At 37.3% G+C, this 19,693-nt stretch overlaps 1 protein-coding gene across 4 annotated transcripts in view; it reads right to left on the bottom strand.

Moving 5' to 3' along the window:
• The window catches only part of Rbms3 (RNA binding motif single stranded interacting protein 3), a 663,558-nt gene that overhangs the window by 515,827 nt on the left and 128,038 nt on the right, over positions 1–19,693 (bottom strand). For all 4 annotated transcript variants that reach the window (XM_076843087.1, XM_076843092.1, XM_076843100.1 and 1 more), the window contains exon 2: positions 6,543–6,715. In XM_076843087.1, coding sequence (XP_076699202.1) covers positions 6,543–6,715 — 173 coding nt within the window. The remainder of the gene's footprint in view (positions 1–6,542; positions 6,716–19,693) is intronic.

Genomic DNA, 19,693 nt, shown 5'->3' with positions numbered 1-19,693 from the left:
TTTTTAGTTTTTGTGATCCGAAAATTGAATGTATCCTCAAATTGTCAATAAAATATATTTTTTAAGTCTTCCCCAGTTAATTGAAAGCAAAGTGGTAAATTCTATAAAATTGCTAGATCTTATGAAAGAGTAAGGAATATAAAATAGAGAATTAAATTATGTTTTCTTATAGGTGTGGGCACCATTAACTTGAGGGGTTCTCAAACTGTGCTGCATATTAGAATTATCTGAGTAGGTTTTATCACCCGCCATGTCCAGGCTGACCCCATACTACTTAAACAAGAATCCCTGGAGGATGAGGTTCAGACCCCCCCACTTATTAAAGTCCCTGAGGGATTCTCATGGGCAGTCTCAGATTTGAGAACCCAAGAATTATGTTCTTATTTTATGAATGTTTTAGTTATGAAGAATAAGAGCTTTCTACTGAAGCCAGATTTTGGATGCTGGGGGCTACATAAATTTGAACAAATTCCTCAACTTCTTTGAGCTTCAGTTTACTCAACTATTATTCACAAATTATTATTCCCACTTCATAGGTCCTTTTGAACATTAAATGATATAAAAACAGAGCACATGTCCTTCGATACATAATTAATGTTGCAATAATATATGTATAGTGATGATTGCATTATTCATGACAGTTATTTTTCATTACTAGTCAAAAACTGTGTCTGTTTTTAATTGATAACTGGCAAATAAGATTGTGTCAAAATCTGAATTAAAATCAAGTGTTAGATCTGTACTGACTCAAAGAACCATTTGAGTGGTTATATCCATTTGGATCTTTAAGACATTCTCATTTTAAAAAATGCCAAGACAGGGTTCCAAGATTCTGAATTCGCTTCCTGCTCACACACGCCGCCATGCAGATTTATGATACCTCAAAAGCAGCTACGTAATTGGAGTCTGACTTATAGAAGAAAGCTACTAATAAATATCCTTGGGTCTGATTAGAGGGAACTTTTAAATCTTCAATGACACAGCAAGAAAGAACTCAAAAACATCCCCAGTCACATTTTTCTTATTTACTTGGTTACCCCGAGTGCATGATGACTTGTTTGCCTTTAGTTGTATCTGAACAGTTTGACAGATGACTGTGACAAGGTTACTTTTAAATTGATAAAAGGTTTGATTGTGTTGGTGCATTTGTCAAAACTGTCTGACACAGCCTATAATGGACTCTGCACTCAGGCCCTGATGGCACTTGAGTCTGCTCTTACTATTCAGGGTTTCGCACACCACGAGAAGGCTCCCAACAGGGGAGGGTGAGAGTCGGGAGATTAGCTGGGGCAACCCTTCAGTTCCTGAGTATACACACTCTTTATTTTGTCCCTGTGGCTTTTCATCATGGGTGTTTGTCCTCTCCTGTTAAATCTCTAGATGACATTTGCAGTTTCCTTCTTAAGGGGTAATGCTAGGGTTTCAGAAATTTGTGCAAAGACAACATTTACAGAAAAAAAAACAGAAGGGTGGCACAGCGGATTTTCCTACCCTTCAGGGAATGAGTGAGAACGTGTACACCAAACTGAGGGCCTCCCTCCACTTCCTTTCCTTCTGCATCCAGAGTCCTTCAAGCAGCCCCTTTGCTTTATCACAAGAACCATTCTCTTTGCTTCTACTATTTTAATGAAGGCCAGATTAATCAGGTGGAAGTGGAGGGACAACTGGCCAGGGCTTTCTGAGGGCATGTATTAATTAAGATGAATCAGCCACAGAGATGCTTAGATAAAAGATATGGTAGATGTGGAAAATGTAAACACATTAATGATTTTTTTTTCCATTTTAGATACTATCCATTATGGTTTCTATTTGGTTTTATTCTTATAAGAGCAATTTAAATGTGTTTCAAGCCATGTTCACAATCATATAATAGAAGTCATCAATTTCTTTGAAGGGGGAAATAATAATTTAATATATGAAAAATCTTTTGTGCCACCACAATTTGATTTGGTCCAAGATGTTGCAGTACTCTCCCTCACTCTATTAAACCAAATCTATCTTCTCATACTTTCATCTGCTCTTCTTGTGATAAGCATTGGGGACATATGGTCAAAGTCTCTATCCTTGGTCTCTAACTGATAATTCATCTTAGGAATATATTTATGTGATCACCCAGAGACTGGAGTTTTGTTCTTTATTATATTTGCCTTGTGTGCTCTTAATATTACAGCCACTGAATATATTCAGCCCATAACATCTGATAGTATATTGCTGGTCCATTCGTGACTGGTAAGGAAAACAAAATTAACTGAAGATCAATTGATTTGGGTTCTACATTGTGCCACTTTGCTGTTTCTTTAGAAGTTCTTCCTATTAATAATCTCTCAAGACTTTTTCTTTTTTCATGCAAAAAAAAAACAAAGCATATAATGAAATGCATTCTTTACCATGCATAATTGTTCTACCATCACCATACGAATTCTCATACACTCATCTCTAAATGCAAATCACTCTTCCTCCAGCTTACTCTTCAGCTACATCTCTTCTATTCCTTGATTTCATGGGATCCCTTCTCTTCATGGTGCAGCTGGAATTATCATTTTGGAACAAAATTCTAACTGTGCCCTTTTCCTCTTTATGACAATTCAACAGCTTCCTCCACTGGCTCCCTCCGTTGCTCTCAGGATAAAACACAGCTCCTAATGAAATCTAGACAGATCATCTTGTCCTTCGCCATGCTCCAATTCATTTTGTTCTGCACTCCACTTCCCACTCTAGACCCTTGCCTTTACCACGCTCCCCCCAGCCACTGATTCTGTACACATGAAGCTTCCTCTACCTGGAATGTTCTTCTCTTCCTTAGATATGCCTATTCATCCTTCTGAGCTCAGGTTGATTGTGGCTTCCTCAGAGAAGCTAGGTCTAATCCCTTGCTTTAAACCGTCTAATCACATGTGTCTCATTTTTTGCATAGTTGCAATTTTATATCAAAGCATATGATTATTTAATTAATGTTTATTTTCCCTAATAAAATACAAACTCTGCTAAGCCAAGTCCTTCATCTAAATATACCCACCACCAAATCTTAACATATGCATGTCAAAGGTGCTCTGTAAAGACTTCTTGACTGAGAACATAATAAAGTTCCTAAAGTTTTCTCAGGATAGATAATACAAAATTTTTAAGTGTGTTGTTTACTACAATATGTACAATGTAACATATTTGTTTAAAACATAGGTATACCTAAACAAATTATCTAGAATAAAATCATTCTTCATATCTGTTATTTTCAAATTTTGTCTTCTTTCCTTTCATTTTACTTTCAATCTGAATGTAGGAGCTTTGATGATTAATGTAAATACAATTCCTTAATAGGATTTTCTCTTGTATTATACACTGATATACAAAGCAGTATCTTTTTTTTCTTTAATATAGTTTTCTTGCTGTTTATTAGCATTAATATGGATATTACATACTAATACCATAAAATTCAACATATCCATGCCTTTTTTGTGTATCTGTTTCCTGTTATTTTATGAGCAGGAATATTAGTAAATATTGCATTTCCTATAATAAAAGTAGCATTAACTCTAAAAGTGCTTATAATTTCATAGTCATTGACATGGAAAATGGATCCTAATGGTAAGTTTATTTAAACCTAAAAATACTATCTGGGATTTTTTTGTTTGTTTGTTTTAGGTGAAATTATTTTGCAATGTTGGATGAGTAACAGGAATGCAAAATGATTTTAAACTTCAGAAGATTAATGTAAAATAATAATGAGCACTGTGAAAATACCAAACACTGCAAAAGAAGGCCTAGAATTTTACAAGTATCTTATGCAGGTCTCTTACTAAAAGCAACTTCATCCATAAAATCAGACTCAAACAGGTGAATGGGTTTAGGTGTGGACTGTCAACACTATAAAGGGGATTGGAGAAGATATAAAACGTGATCCAGAGCAAGTTTCATGCTAAATAATGAAGCCTTCTATCACATATCAGAATTATAGAGTGGGGGAAAAAAAGTAAAAGATTATTAAGTTCAAATCCATTCTATTATATATGGGGGAAGGAAGCTTAAGAAGGCACAAGTCATTTGTCTAATGCCACAGACCCAGTCGATGCCATCCACAATGACCGTAAGCTCAATCTCTCAGTCCACACTTACTCTCACAATATTATGCTGCCTCATCACATCAATTTTTCTAGGAAAAATGATCTAAGTAATAAACTCCAGGTCCAGATCACTTGAGTAACTGGAGAACCCACAAACATTTTTACAATTACAGTAACACGGACCAGATCTTTCTAGTTACCAAATAATATGAAAAGTAATCACTATCCTCTGTTTACCTAGCATTCCTTAAAATTTTCAAGCATACCTAAGAAACATTAAGAAAGCCTATATCCTAAATAACAATGGTTCTGTATTCCCACATCTCTTTCCTGCCAACACAGGCTTTTTAGGTAATACTTTCATATAAAAAAAAAAATCTGCCCGATTCATTGCAGAAATGGGTATTGACAGAGATTTATGGTATGATGCTACACCAGTGGTATGTTCATAAACCAGCTATCCAATAAAATACAAAAATTTAATAGTTCTGATTTGTAGGATTTGCTGATTTCTGTGTTATGGATATTCCCACCATTGCTTATTTCATACTACCAAGTACGTAACAAACAGCTTGCAAAATTCCTAAATATTTAAAAATTGGCCCTAGTACACTTATCAGGCAGCTTCTGCACACCACAGATTAAAAAAGGATAAAATCCTAGAAAAATAAAGCAAACTCAATCTATTCAAAATTTCCTTAAAGAGGAAACTGTGACTTCAAAGCCAAGAAGTGATTTGTTTGCCTCAAGATCACAAAATGACTAAGCAGGTGTTTCAAATACAAGATTCCACCTTAACTGTCTTTATCAATGAAATAAAACTTCATGCATTAGAAAAGAGAACACCAGCATCAACCATACCAGAAGTCCTGATAGAAATATGTACTCTTGGAATACGCTCCAGACCTTAAAGCATAATATCTTAGGCCTGGAAATTTGTTTCAATGAGCTCTATGAGTGCTATAGAAAATGGAGGGAAAAATCTTTTCTCAGTACTGACAATTTTTTTTTTAATGAATGAAATGTAAGTATAAATCAACGATAATAACTATTCCTTTTACATCAGCATTGACTAAAGGGAATACTTCATCTGAAATGTCTCTCATAAAGCCCACCACCTTTCACATTTTCAAAGACCTTACCTTTCAAAACAGTTTTGATTTTTCTAACAATAAGAAAAAGTTTGAGTTATTTACCTGCCAACTCTCAACACCAATATGTTGTAGATCAAAATCTATCATGCATTCATAGGCCTTACACTCAGCATTTTTAACATTTGTTTGTTAAAAACAGCTTCTTTGAAAATCAATATTTATCTTTCAAGGTTCTACCTTACCTTTTTCACAAATCAAGACAGTAAACAGCAACAGGCTGCCTTCACACAAATCCACCTACTGCATTGTTAACTGATTATATGGTTGTATATTTGTGTTTTGGTTTATCTGCCACTTTCTGTTGTTTTGATATGAACTCCCAATCTTCAAAGCCAGAACAAAGGCAAGTAAATGTTCCCTGTTGTTTTACTCTTCCAATATTTTAGAGGTTGGAAAATTTACAACACACGTATCCTCTTGTAAAACATTGCAAAAGACAAAAAGAACCATTGAATAATAGTTTTGGTAGGTTTAAAAATACCTAGAAAAGGCACACTATGACAAATACCTACACTGATAGGATTTTGAAAATAGTTGGGAAATTATCTAAAAATACAGGTGTATGATTTTTAACTCAATTATTCATGGTTAACTTTATTGGGAGGGTAAACTTAATTATGTTTAATGTATTTGTCCAGAAATAAGAGGGCTAATAACGTGTTTGTAGATAACAGGTTAATTAAAAAAAAAAAAAAAATTGAAAGAAGATTTTAGCACTTCCACCCTTCCTAGCATGTAGTTCTTGGCCTTAGTGGGAGACAGCTTCTGGACCAGGCAGTAGATGTTTTCAAAGAAACTAGAGGATTAACCTGATAGTTCTCCAATGACTTGGCCTAGTAGAACCTGTATTTACCAAGCCTTGGCCAGAAAAACTTTGGCTCACAGAAAACAACCATCTTGCAACCCAACAACTATAAGATTTTTTTTTTTTTTTTTTTTTGGTGGTGCTAGGGATTAAACCCAGGGCCTTGTGCATGCAAGACAAGTACTCTATCAACTGAGCTATATCCCCTGCCACACTTGTGAGATTTTAAGGTCGCTTCACTAACTCTTCTCAGAAGAGCTTATCTCAGGAGATTCATCATTAACTCCACTAGCTACTTGGGCTGAGAGCACAACCGCCATTGGTCTCCACCCTTAGGGTCCCCATGTGTGAATCTGCCAGCATTCGACACTCCCATGCCTTCTGCTCAGAAACTTCCACCTGCATGACCAGGATTCAACGAAACCACTTTCTGAGATGAGCTGAACTGTACAGAGGCGCCCTCCTCCCTGACACAACAGCAGATGTGTGGGAGTTGGGAGCCCAGAGAGCAAGGAGGACACTTACGGTTGGCACAGCTTGATGAGGTCCTGGTCCGTGGTGCCTGGCGGAAGGCCTCGGATGTACAGGTTGGTTTTACTCAACTGTTCCCCGCCGCTGTTGCTGCTGCTGTTGTTGCTGCTGCTGTTTGTGCTGGGGCTGGGAGGAGCCATGGGGTGGGGAGCTGGTGCATAGGACTGCTGCAAACAGAAAAAGCTGTTACTGGAACAGCAAAAACCAGCACACCTATTCACAGGCAGCAGCACATCTTGAAAAGCAAGGCAAGCTTCTGAATCTGCAGTCTCCACACACAGGCGTGCACACACACACACACACACACACTTGCAAACATGCACTGCTGTAAGTTGCTTTCTGAGGACATCAGTAGCTTTGAGTGGATCAGCATAAGTTAACCATAAAAGGGGAAAAAGAAGTTACCAGGTGCTCCTGGCAGTAGCCTAAGGCTTTTGAATCTCTCCCTGATCACACTGACTGTGCTTACACCTGTTCAGCAGCATGTTACCTCCCTCTCTGATACAAACAATTCAGGTCTCCCTAACTTACCTTGAAGAGCCAAACACCTTTTGTTTGCTTCTACTCTTCTGTTCTCTCCTTTGCTTCCAAGAAACTTGCTACTATTGTTTTCCACATCACTACTGTCCAGCACAATTCCTGATATATACAAATCATTCCATGAATTGTGATTCTAGGAATGAGTGTTTGAACAAGTGAATCCACCTGAGCTGTTTCCCCCTTCCCAAACTGATTCTTCATGCTTATGTCACTCATCTGCAAGACAGACAGAATGCAGGGATCTCACCCCATTAGAGAACTACTGTCTTAATCCATCAAATCATTTTATGTCAAAAAGAAATTAATAAATGACACCCAGAAACTTGAAATATTCAGTGTGAGTGTATTTCTAATTATGCACACCAGAATTTGTAAATGTATTTTCTTTCTTTTTTTTTTTTTTTTTTTTTTTTAAGGAGAGAGGCCAGTTTTTTATTTCACTCAGTTATTTTTATGTGGTACTGAGGATCGAACCCAGGGCCTCGCATGTGCTAGGCGTGCACTCTACTGCTGAGCCACAACCCCAGCCCTGTAAATGTATTTTCATAATGCTTAATTCTTTTGCATTCAGGCATAGCCTTTAAAGTTCTCAAATTATACTGACAGGCTGGGTTGTGTCCCTGCTGTGTCTCTTAATTAGCCATGTGATCTTTGGATGGTAGCTTAACCCCTCTGAGATGCAGTGATCTCCTTAATATGAAAAATATTCCTCTTCTATAACATAGGGTCTTTATAAAAACTCAGTGAGCTGATGCAAACAACTTGGTTCCTAGAAATCAGCAAGTGCCTAATAAATATTAGCAAAAATAACAATAATGCTAATATTGGGACTGAAATCTGTCTTGCCAGTGATAGTAGTATGCTACATAACTATGCCAGATTTTCTCGATTATAGCCCAGAATGTTAGTCCAAAACACCACGAGCATGTTCATCAAGATGCTAGTGGAAAAACATGGCTGGGTTCTGACCTGAACACTCATCTACCAGGGTTGGGAATCATCAGATAGCAGATTTGGGGCACAATTGCAAAAACTGCAAAAAAAATTCAGATGATGTTAAACTACTCAACCACTTTTGCCATGAAAAGAAGCTAAGGGACAGCATGATAACACTGAAGAACTTGTGCTTTGTGTCTCTGTGATCTCATTCCAACAAGAATCTTGAAGCAACACAATCAATATGTCCATTTGAACAGCTCTACTGGTCCAGGTGAGTGGTGAGACACCTGGGAATGGAGCCAAATGTGGACTCGAACAGAGCAAGCTACACACTTAGGATCTTGCAGTAGCTTTCTATGGAACCCAAGGCTCCATCTGGACTTAACAGCCTGTACTAAAAGCCACATGTGATTCTTGGCTGCCTTTCCACCTTTCCAGTCACTTTCTGTACCAGATTCCACTGTCCTGGGAAACCTCTCACCCCCTTCCACTCTGCCCAGCTCCACTCAGGTGGTTCTTACCCCTTCTTTTGATTCAAATTGTTCCACTCTATAGCACTCTGTTATTACCCTTCTTAGCTTCCAGTGTATTCAGTCTATCCAAGGTAGTTTTGGCTCACCTTATTTAATGTCTGTTTCTAGTGCTAATTTGGATATTCCCTTAGGGCAAGGAAGACGTCAACTCTCAAATGAATAGCACCTAACCTAGTGCATGGAAAACAGTATGACCTTAGTAAAATTTTAGGCTACATATAGTGTCATGAATAAGCAGAGTACTTATAGAGAGAGGAGGCCAAGTTTTAGCAGTGCCCAACTTTGGCTCTTGCTATAATAATCTATTTACGTCTTCTAAGATTTCACATTTGCCCCAGTCCATATTTCCAAGTGGTTATAAGAAAATACCTGTTGGATTTAGTATATCAGAGTGCAACTCTTTGCATGTATTCTCCCATTTCCCAAATCTCCACCCAATGTTCATCACAATTTGTGTGTGTGTGTGTGTGTGTGTGTGATTGTTCCAGCTTCCATACAAGAAAACTTAGTACTGGTTTCATTTGTTCCTTCACCCTAAATCTGAGAACACAATCCAACACACACACACACACACACACACACACACACACACACACACATTCTTTCCCATTCTTTCTCTAGACCACAGCCTATATCATCCGTTTTGTTTCCCAGTTTTAGCCTCTTACTCATTGGAGGAACATGGGGTTGGGGAGGATAACACAGAATTGCTCAATGCAAGCAGAAACTAACCAAGAATTAAGGAATGGGAAAGTAAGAGAGCAAATTCAACAAATGCAAAGCCGAGAGCCATTTCATTTCCTTTCTCTGAAAGGAAAATTTTTCTCAATAATTGCTTTAATCACTTAAGTTAGTATCAACATTTTAATGTAGAATTTTAAAATGAATTACACAGGAGGATCCTTTCTTTTTCTATTTGGATTAAATGACATATATGCATTGCCTTTTGGAACTTAATATCTGCATAAAGCTTAAGTTATTTGCTGGCGTAAAAAATTATGGCTTGCTTTCTGACCTAAAGAATTCTGTTTTTCTCCTTAGGCACCCCTCAACAGTTAGGCACCCCTCAACAGTTTACCTTTTCCTCTTTATAAGTCCTGCACACAGTAGGCCTTCAGTATGTGCTTGCTAAAGTGGCTTCCTATCTCTCTATCTCACAACAGGTTCCATGACATTTATATTTTATTTTTCTTATGTGCTTTGTTCTCTTAAAATTCCCAGGGCCTTATAAAAGTTGTTTGCTACCACTTTCACCTCCCCTCCCTCCAAATTCTTTGAATTCCATCCTGTACTCAGGATTCTTTTAAAATGAGACTTTGTTTAAAGCAGTTTTTCCCACTGCATAGCCTTTAAAACCACCAGGGAGCCAGAAAAATGTCTCCAGCTTTATGTATCACAGATCAGATGGACCAGTTCAGACTGAGCCCTCCACTGATCAAATGAGACAACAGCAGCTACAGCATGATCAATATGTGTTTACTTAATTCTTTTTTCCCCCAGGGTTCTTTGCAAGCATTTCCATAACCAGAACACCATTTAGTAAATTGCATGATGCCTAAAACAATAACTGTGCCCTCAAATGAGCCCAACATAGACACTGAGAAAAAAATAATAATAAAACCAGTCAAAAGCAAAACAAAGTTGAGATGAGGACAGGCAAGTAGGCAGATGTGTGTGTGGATACGAGATAGGCCTTTGGTAAGTGGTGGTGGAAGTGCCAGGTTATAGAGAAAGGGTACATTCAGAAGGTCTTCAAAAAAGATTCCCAATAAAAGGTGATATTCTGTGTCACATTCTGGTTTTTGAGTTCTTGAAATTCTGCTGAAAGAGTTAGCCTTCTCTGTTATTGAGCTAATCAATCCACAATTTAACACCCAGTCCAGGGACTCTTCCTAATCTTTAATATCTCATTTATCTGTGGTTGATGCACTGTGATTCAGGTAGCCAACTTATTCTTTCCTTTTAAGAATCATAAATTTCTTCCTCTCTACCCATTTTTCAAAATACACATCCTTTAATCAACATGAGGGAGGCAGAGGGTTCCAGGAATGCCTGACAAATGCACAGGCCTAAATGCATTAATTTGTGAAGAGTAAAAGTGATTTTGTATGTGTGGGCTGCCAGAGACAGATGAGCTAACTACAGCATCTTAAAAAAAAAAAAAAAGGAGTGTCAATAATCTCTAGGGGCTAATGGGTCACAGCAGCCACTTTCCTGATTAAAGTGGCTCTGCTTCCTTCCTCAATTCTTTTGTCTCTACATGGAGTTGGAATTTTATCATTGATTAGCTTTTAAATCATTTTGAGCTACAGAGGAAGGGATTTAAAAAAAAATATTTTCCTTCAGATAAAATTGACTTTGCTATATGGCTCAAAGTCACACTCTATAAATCCTATTTAGGAGTAGGGAGGACTTACAGTCTGGGGTTACTGAACACTGTAACACTGCTCTGTAATGGGCAAGGGATTGCTATGAATTTGCCGCATCAGCATGGTTAGAAGCTGTAGAAATGACAGATTTTCAGAAGTGGGGCTTTGGATGACACTGTGATTGAAGGAGAGAGAGGACTTCTGGTGAAGCCTCATATGTTTAGCAGGTGTGCAGATATGCAGATTTTTCTTAGATATTTATTCATGTTGGCGCTGCTGGGAGAGGGTCCGTTAGGGATTACAGAAGGATTAAAACTCCTTAACCACACATTGGGGATGCAAATCACAACATCTCTACTAGTGTCTTTTATTAGGAAATTAAATAAAATGACTTGGCGTCCATTTTGGAAAATGCTATTCTTAAAATAATAATTATAGGTGACATTTCCACATGCTTGCTAAGCATTTAATATGTTATCTTCACAAAAGCTCAGCAAGGCAAATGATATCAGTTTCATCGTGCAAATGTGGAAACTGAGTTACAAAAAGGAGAAAGGACCTTGTCAAGGTCACACAACTGGAGCCCAGTCCAACACAGTGAGGCTGATGCCAGATGCCACACAGTCCCTCCCAACATGACAGGCCTTCACCTCTTAATGATATGGCACCCACCAACATAAATGCTCTCCTTCAGTCAATTCTGGAGGATGGGACTGGCAGAAGTTCTGCTGCATCCAAGTCTGAGCAGGAGACAGAGAAGATGGTGATAAACAGCAGACTAATCAAAATGAAGTTGAGCCAGCCCTTTCTTTCCCTCTATGAGAATTTAAATGAAGTCCATTTTAAAATTTAATTTCAAAGGGGAAGTCACCATCAGAACTAAGCATGCTATGAGTTTTTCAAGTAATGTCCAACAAGTGGGTTCATTTGTCAAGATGCATGGTTTGTTATGTAGGAACAGGAAAATGAACTGGCTTGTAGATCATCCCAAACAGCTGATTCATTTCGTGTGCTTTGTTAATATGCCTCATTTTTCAAGTTTTAGAACTGCATGAATCTGGTATTGAAGGTGTGGCTCTGTGTAGGTTTACAGGGAGGTTCATTAGTGATGGCTTTTTTCCTGTATGTATTTCGGAGGTAGATGGGAGAGGGATGTGAGTTATGTTTGTTTAAACAAAAAGCATTTGATAAGTCTAACAAATGTTGCTCACAAGTCAATAGTGTAAAGAAAATTGTCAAAAATCATATTTTATATAATGTCAAACTATATTCCATGAGCACGTGTCTGCAGGCAGGGCTGTAATACATGTACACAAGTCAGATAATTTTTCCAAGTGTTATCAACTTTGGCCTTATTGATTTTTTTAGACAAGATAATTATTTGTTGTAAGAAGTTGTCCTGTGCTTTGTAGGATATTGAATAACCTCCTTGCTTTCTACATATTAGATGTCAGATGTATGGCCCACCCCATAAGTTGTGACAACCAAAAATGTCTTTAGGTATTGCCAAATGTCCTCTGACCAGGAAGGGAGCATCTCCTGTAGTTGAGAATCACTGTTTTAAACATACTCAACCCTTTTTTATTGAAAGCTCAATATAGTATCCTTTCTAGATTAGTGATACCCAGTGAACTAAGTAAAACTTATTTCATTGGAAAACCCCACCACTAAACCAAAGTTCAACTTCTAACCCCCAAGGGCATGTGGCATTGACTCCCTACCCCTCCACCCTCTGAAACCAAGATGTCAGTAGGCCACATTTCATTTGTAGCAGATTAGGTCTGAAATATACTTCTCCCTCTGATTGAAAACATAACTCCTTTACAAAGAAAATGTTAAATATTTTTGCATGCAATTCCCTTTGGCTGGGAATCACAGGGCCCTCATGCCAAACTGCAGTCGGCTCTCTTGCAGGCATCTGGTTGCTGGCAGGATCCGGAGGCAGTTGGTCTGGTGGTTTTGGAGTAGCCTTGGACTCCATCACGCCACAGTCGGTTCTGCTGATGGTCTCCCCAATTTGTTTTTATTCATCTCCAGTGCAATAGAATTTGTACTCTTTTATCCACTCAAGGGTAAAGCCCTGGATAAAGTCCCCCATGGGACTGACATGCCAACTCTTTTACTATCCAAAAATGAATACAAACCACATTCCTGTCTTAAATCATACATTATTTAGCGTGCACATACACATGCAATCCATTGCTCAGTGCATAATGCTGCTGCAGGCTATTGGATTCCTATCCTAGACAGTGTAATTTCCACATAACCTTGCTTCTGCAGACCACTCCTCAAGTGAGAACACGACACGAGAGAGTGGACACAGCAAGAACTGTGGCAGTCACTGGTGTGTCTTTAATAGCCTCAAATGAGGGAGAGGATGAGCACTGTCCATGCAAGCAATAACAAATGCAGCTAAATTAATATTAAAGGCAAGCCATGCAGTTTTAGCCATGGTTTCATGAACCACATACATTATGGCTTTGCAATTTTATGCTAGGCAATTGCCTCTCCATTATCTGGAATATGACTATAGAAAACAATTGTTTCAATTATGCCTTTTATAATAGAGTTTGGTGAAAACCTGCCCTACTTTTCTCTTTCTACCCACAGCTCAGATATGGAAATGAGCAATAAACGATGAAACTCCTCACAAAAGGCAATAATTTGAACATCCTCTGTCAACTGGCCTAGGTAATAGCTGCTGTCAACTGCCGTAACATGGTGCTTAAGAGCTCCAGATTGCCCGCTGTGAATCCAGCTCTGCCACTAGCTAGGCACTTAAACCTCTTGTCCTGAGTAAAAGCGGGATTATGATCATCTCACTTCATAGAACTGTTGTGAAGCTAAAATATATAAATTGCATATGAAATATTTAGCACAGTGCCAGGCCAAAGCCAATACTCCATAAATACATTCTTTTGCATTCTCTCATCAATGCCATCATCATTATCATCTTTTTCATCATTATCATGAAAGTGAATCCTTAAAATGAACATGACTCTCTTCCCTCTGGATGGAGTTGCTTACCTTGAAGAGGGTACTATCAGAGCTAATTCTTTATTATTATTATTATTATTATTATTATTTGCAATGTTTGGGAGCCAGTCTATTTGAAATGAAATTATGTCATTACAGCAGTGGTTTGCCATTTTCATCAAGAACCCAAAAGCACAGCAACGAGGCAGTGATAAAACAATCATTTTGGATGGAATGGCTAATTAGCTTCAAGGTATTTACAAAAACACTACCTAGTTTTTATTAAAATTCTGATAAGAATGAGATTTGCTTTTGTTCTAAATATTAGTTCTAAAAACCTCTGCAGATTGCATAATCACACCCTGCTCTGTGCTATTTACAAATAGGCTTAATTTAAAGTCATTGAATTCCATTCAGAGGTTTAGATATTAAATGACATTTTAAAATGCATGGAATTTGGAAACACAAGCAAACTAGTTATTGTTCAGTTTCAAGCACCTATAAACAAATTTCATTAGTAAAATTACAAGCTAGAGAAGAGTGGTGGCTATAAAGGATGTCAATGGCCTTTTACAAAGATTGCCAATTCTCCAAATGCCAATGACATCTGGTCTTTCCCCGAATCCCTCTTTTAAGGAAAAACATACAAAATTAAGACACACTTCAAAATTTGAGGCACTTACAGCCTTCATTTAAAAAGTCATGTCTTTACTTTGAAAAATACCCAGTGGCTCAAGACTTTCATATTGAGAATGATTGGTTCCTTGTGGGAAAAATGAGATGTGATTGATTCCTAGGTGGAGATTACAGTATCAGCCACACTATGATTAATAATTGTTATGTGCAGGGCATTCCCCAGAACTACTGAAAGTGACCATAATCCCTGAGTGCAACATCTGCTCTGTTTATCCAGGGAATTAACTCAGAAATCAATCCAGGTGCCTGCTTTCATGATGGGCTAGAACTATGGCATAAAGAGTAGACACTCAGAACATGTTACCAGTACCTATTTGCGGGGCTTCTGGGACACCAGGTGGTCAGTCTCTTAATTTTAAGTGCACTCATAGACTCAGGGGGGTGCCTCAAAAAGTTAAGAATTCCTGGTGTGGTGGTGCACGCCTGTAATCCCAGCAGCTCAGGAGGCTGAGGCAGAAGGACCATGAGTTCAAAGCCAACCTCAGCAATGGTGAGGCTAAGCAACTCGGTGAGATCCTGTCTCTAAATAAAATACAAAATAGGGCTGCAAATGTGGCTCAGTGGTTGAGTGCCCCTGAGTCCAATCCCTGATAAAAAAAAAAGTAAAGAATTTCATTAAGGCTTACAGTCTGGTACCTCATATGTCTCCCTAATTTTTTTAGTTTGGTTTTTCCCCATAACCTCTGCTTTTGCCTCTTTTCCCAATTTTGTTTTTAAAGTAATATCCTGTGTTTCACAATCGAATGCTTTCTCTGTTTCACTGAAATTACAACTGGTAATATTGTCTACAATTAATTCCCCTAGCTCTGTTATATAGGCCCTACTCAGTAGAATGAAGATCAATAAATGTAGTTTAAAAAGAACCACCACAAGATATGTTGAGATAATACTTCATTACAACTAAATGAATCCTTTCAGAGTTTTCTCCTTCAGTTGTGAAAGTCATGGCTCTAGATATAATAAGCCATTTTCCCACTCGGTTCACTAATTTTCATATTAAAAAATTGTCTTACTGATTCGGTTACTGATAGCAAAGGGGTGACAGAAATAGCCTCGTTTGTTTCCAACCATGTATTTTTTTTTTTAAATAAACTGTCAATAATAGTCACCCAGCACACAAAATAGCATAAGCCTCTTTAAATACATCAAATGTTTTCTTTTTCTAATTAAATGAGAATTTTACTTTTTCTGAAAGTGAATATATGTTGACTCAGGTGCAATGCAATCATAGTTTAAGAAACATGCCCCATCAAATTTAATTTTGTTATCCAACTCTTCATCCCAAGTCTTTTCCCAGTCCATCTACTTCCCAGTGTTTACAGTTCATACCACACCAAACACATCTGCATCTAGACTTCATTTTATTTTCTTTCCGACCAGAAAATGCCTGGGGTATACTCCTGAGTTTGATTCTAGGGTGTCTCTAAAATTTATCTTATGCACTGGGGCATAATTTAAGGCAAAGGTAGGAGACATGGATAACCAAGCCAGGACACAAAACTAACCTTGAGATTTTCCAAAAGCAAAAATATGACTATATGATCACCCTGAAATTACTTTCTATTTATCAAGACCCTCTCCCTTCCTCTAGGATCATCTGCCATTCTAACCCATTCATGATATTTTCCTTTTTAAATTTAGCTATATTTTATTTCCATCTATTTTTTAGCTTCTGCACCATTAAAATCTATAAACAATAATGAAATAATAAGAATGGCAATGGCTGATGTTTAGTGAGCACACAATACATTGCCAGACATAGTTCTAAGGGCTTTATTTTCACATATTTATTTCCTGATCTCAGAACTCTTGGAGGTGAGTACTATTATTATCACCATGTTATAAAAGAGAGTACTGGGACTCAGAGAAGTCAGCTACTCAGCACATAAACTGGACCTGAAGCTGGCAGTCTTCGCTCCAGCTAATTCCAGCATTTACTCTAGACATGTTCAGTCTAGTAACATGCAACTCTTCCAATTTAAATATAATTAACTGCAATTAGACTAAATTAGAAATTCAATTTCTTAGTTGCATTGAGCACATTTCAAGTACTCAAAAACAGACATGTGTACTGACTACTGTGTCCATATGCAAACACAGAACATCATCATCATAGAAAGTTCTGTTGGGCAGTGCTGATGTAGGTTATTCTGATACTTACAAAGTGTTGTCTTTCACACTATGCTACTCAAAGACAGTACATACATGTGCTATGAAAAGAGTGGTCCCAGTTTCCATGATGTTATTTATGGGTTTGTTCTCTCTCTCTCTCTCTCTCTCTCTCTCTCTCTCTCTCTCTCTCTCTCTCTCTCTTAAGTGCAATTGCTTTCCCTCCAGTGGAGACCATATTTAAATCCACCCTCGCTTATAATCAGGGAGTAGGTCTAGATTTTGGCATATGAAACCTATTTCTACTGATACTTCTCCTGAGCAAAAGTGGACATTTTTTTAAAAAAGACATTTCCAGGTAGTACATTAGAATCTGTTGAAAGAATAGGTGTATTTTGTTTGTTTTTAGCCAATAACCAAGTTTCAAATGTATTGTAAAATTGTTAGAGAGAGAGAGAGAAATCAATATTCACTGTTGGTTCAGGAAAAAACACTTCTGTTTTTGATGGACAATGTTCCTGCCTGGATCACTCCACAGTTTGAATACTACATCATCTACCTCACATGAACATCCCCAAAGAGGGCCCCTCACTCCCACTACTCTCTCAACAGGACCAAGTGAGCTAGCAGGGCAATTCAGCAAATTCATAAACAATAACCTATATTCCATGACATAAAATAGTTTTGTTGTTTTATTAGCCAATTCATTCATATTTTATTGATGTAACAAAATTAAATGTAAACAGAACCTAAGCTTTTAAACTCCTAAATCTAAGAAATTTGGACTATAAAACACAATAATTTCCTCAAGAAGACAAAGTTAGAGCACAGATCCAAAATGTGACATAAAATAGTACATGAAAAGTAATTGCTTCATTATAAAAATTAAAAGCGCTTGCACAGAGAATTTCCTATCACTATATTTTCAACATTTTATATTTTTTGGCCCATGAGATGAAACTCTGAGACCATAAAATAAATATTAAGTATTTTATATTGCTAACAAATTTATTGTAATTTTTATCATCAGAAACATATTAGATATTTACACATTCGGACTTCTATTTCTCATAATTATTAGCATTTAAGAGGACTTCTTGTTCAGTATATTTTAAGTCAATGCACTTGTACCTTACAGAATTTCTCAGAGTAGCATAGACACAACCAAGTTCTGCTGCATCTTTTCCCAGTCATTTGATTTTTTTTTTTTTTTTTGGCCTGGAGAATGAAACATTCCCCATAATAGACAATTTTTTCTTGTACACATTACACATTACTCATCTTTTTTCAAAGAAGTGATTGAGCTTCAGAGGTTGGCACATAAAGGGTGTTTGTCCTGAGTTTGTAAGTCTCCAAAAGCTCATGGAAAATGGAGTGTTACTGTCATTGCACAGTGAAGTGATCAGGGCCTTAGATTTGAAGACAAGCCCTGGGCTCAGATGCCTGTCTGACACCTGAGGGAGAAGGACTTTATCTTTTGCCTTAGTCTCTTTATATGTGAAAATGGGAATAATAACTACCTCAGAAGATAGTTAAATGTGCCAAGTAAGTGTGTATAATAAATAAAACCTGGCTCATGGTAAGCAGCCCCATGGCAATAGCTATTAACTCTTACATAAATCCCAAAGCATTTTTGCAATGTCCATTATCATCATAACCAGTATTGCTATGTTCTTTTGAGTAATGGGTATATTGGTCCAAGGACTGATCTAATTGAACTCTGATTTTCCTGGTTTAAAATCTTATGATACCAAGTAAAAAGTCTAGTAATGCTTTTCAGACTGAAATTCTCTACAGATTATAAATCAAGAAATGTCCTTCCTCAATGGGATGTTAGGTTTGATTAGTTCAATTTTAGCCGCTAATGCTGACGGCCCTCTGATAAACTAATGACAAGATAAATATCAACTTTCACAATGGAAGTCATTTCAGATATACAGATTTTAGGAGAATATCTAAAAATTATTAACATATCATTAAAATAAGACATATCTCACTGGCAGTGGAAAATTATAGGTGTGAAGTATCCATGCACTTAACTAAAAGGAGTTTTTATACAGATAATAAACAATACTATTTCTGTAGCTTCTAATACTAAAAATAATTGGGTTTTAAAAATTATCATTCTGCAAGAATATTTTGTGGGTAAACAATGACACTAACTGTTAATTTCATTTTAAGTATATCCCTAATTTTTAACAAGTTATGTGACATATGACCTAGGGAAGCCAAAGCAAATATTTCATCAAATAAAATGGGGTAGTAATACATTTATACATTCCAAAGTATCACTACACAACTCCAATATTCCCGAGAATGCTTTTGTTTTGCTTTAAAGAATATTTTGTGGAACCTGACATACAGTGGAAACAATCTGTCTAAAGAACAATCACTAAGGGTTTTTGAAGAATGACCATTTCTTTGGTATTCCAAAAAGAAGTCTCAGTGTTTGCCAAAGGCAAATTGTCAGGAATGGAAATTGAAACAGGAAAAGTATTCCAAGTTAGGGGCCTGAGTCTCTGAGGAAAAATAAGAAAAGAACTAACTGATTTATGGATTTGCTACTTGTGCCATGTAAGTACATGGCTGTTTCTAACATATGACTTCAATACCAAGTTGTAAAATGTCTGAACATGTAACAGAACTTTCAAGGGATACTAGCTGCATTTCACCAACTGGACCCCATTACAGATGTGACCATAAGAGAAATGTTTTCCAACAGCCCTCTATCCTAGAAGTGAGAAACAAGGGAAAGGGATCATATGCATGAGTAGCAAAAAGCAACTTTGAGTGTCACAGGAAGACAGAAAAAGAATTTTGAGGCGGTCCTGTGAGAGTGTGTGGGCAAAATATGCAGGCCGATTGAGTGACATGATTTATACCCACCATTGGCCCCCAGTAATCTATACCATTGGTCGTCCATTTAAACTGAACCTGGCTACACTATGCAGTCAGGTACATTTCCTTTTATTTATTTAGAATC

The sequence above is a fragment of the Callospermophilus lateralis genome, chromosome 1, assembly GCF_048772815.1.
Source record: "Callospermophilus lateralis isolate mCalLat2 chromosome 1, mCalLat2.hap1, whole genome shotgun sequence".
Classification (NCBI taxonomy): domain Eukaryota; kingdom Metazoa; phylum Chordata; class Mammalia; order Rodentia; family Sciuridae; genus Callospermophilus; species Callospermophilus lateralis.
Note: the sequence above shows the minus strand (reverse complement) of the source record. Positions and strands in the feature narration are given on the sequence as shown.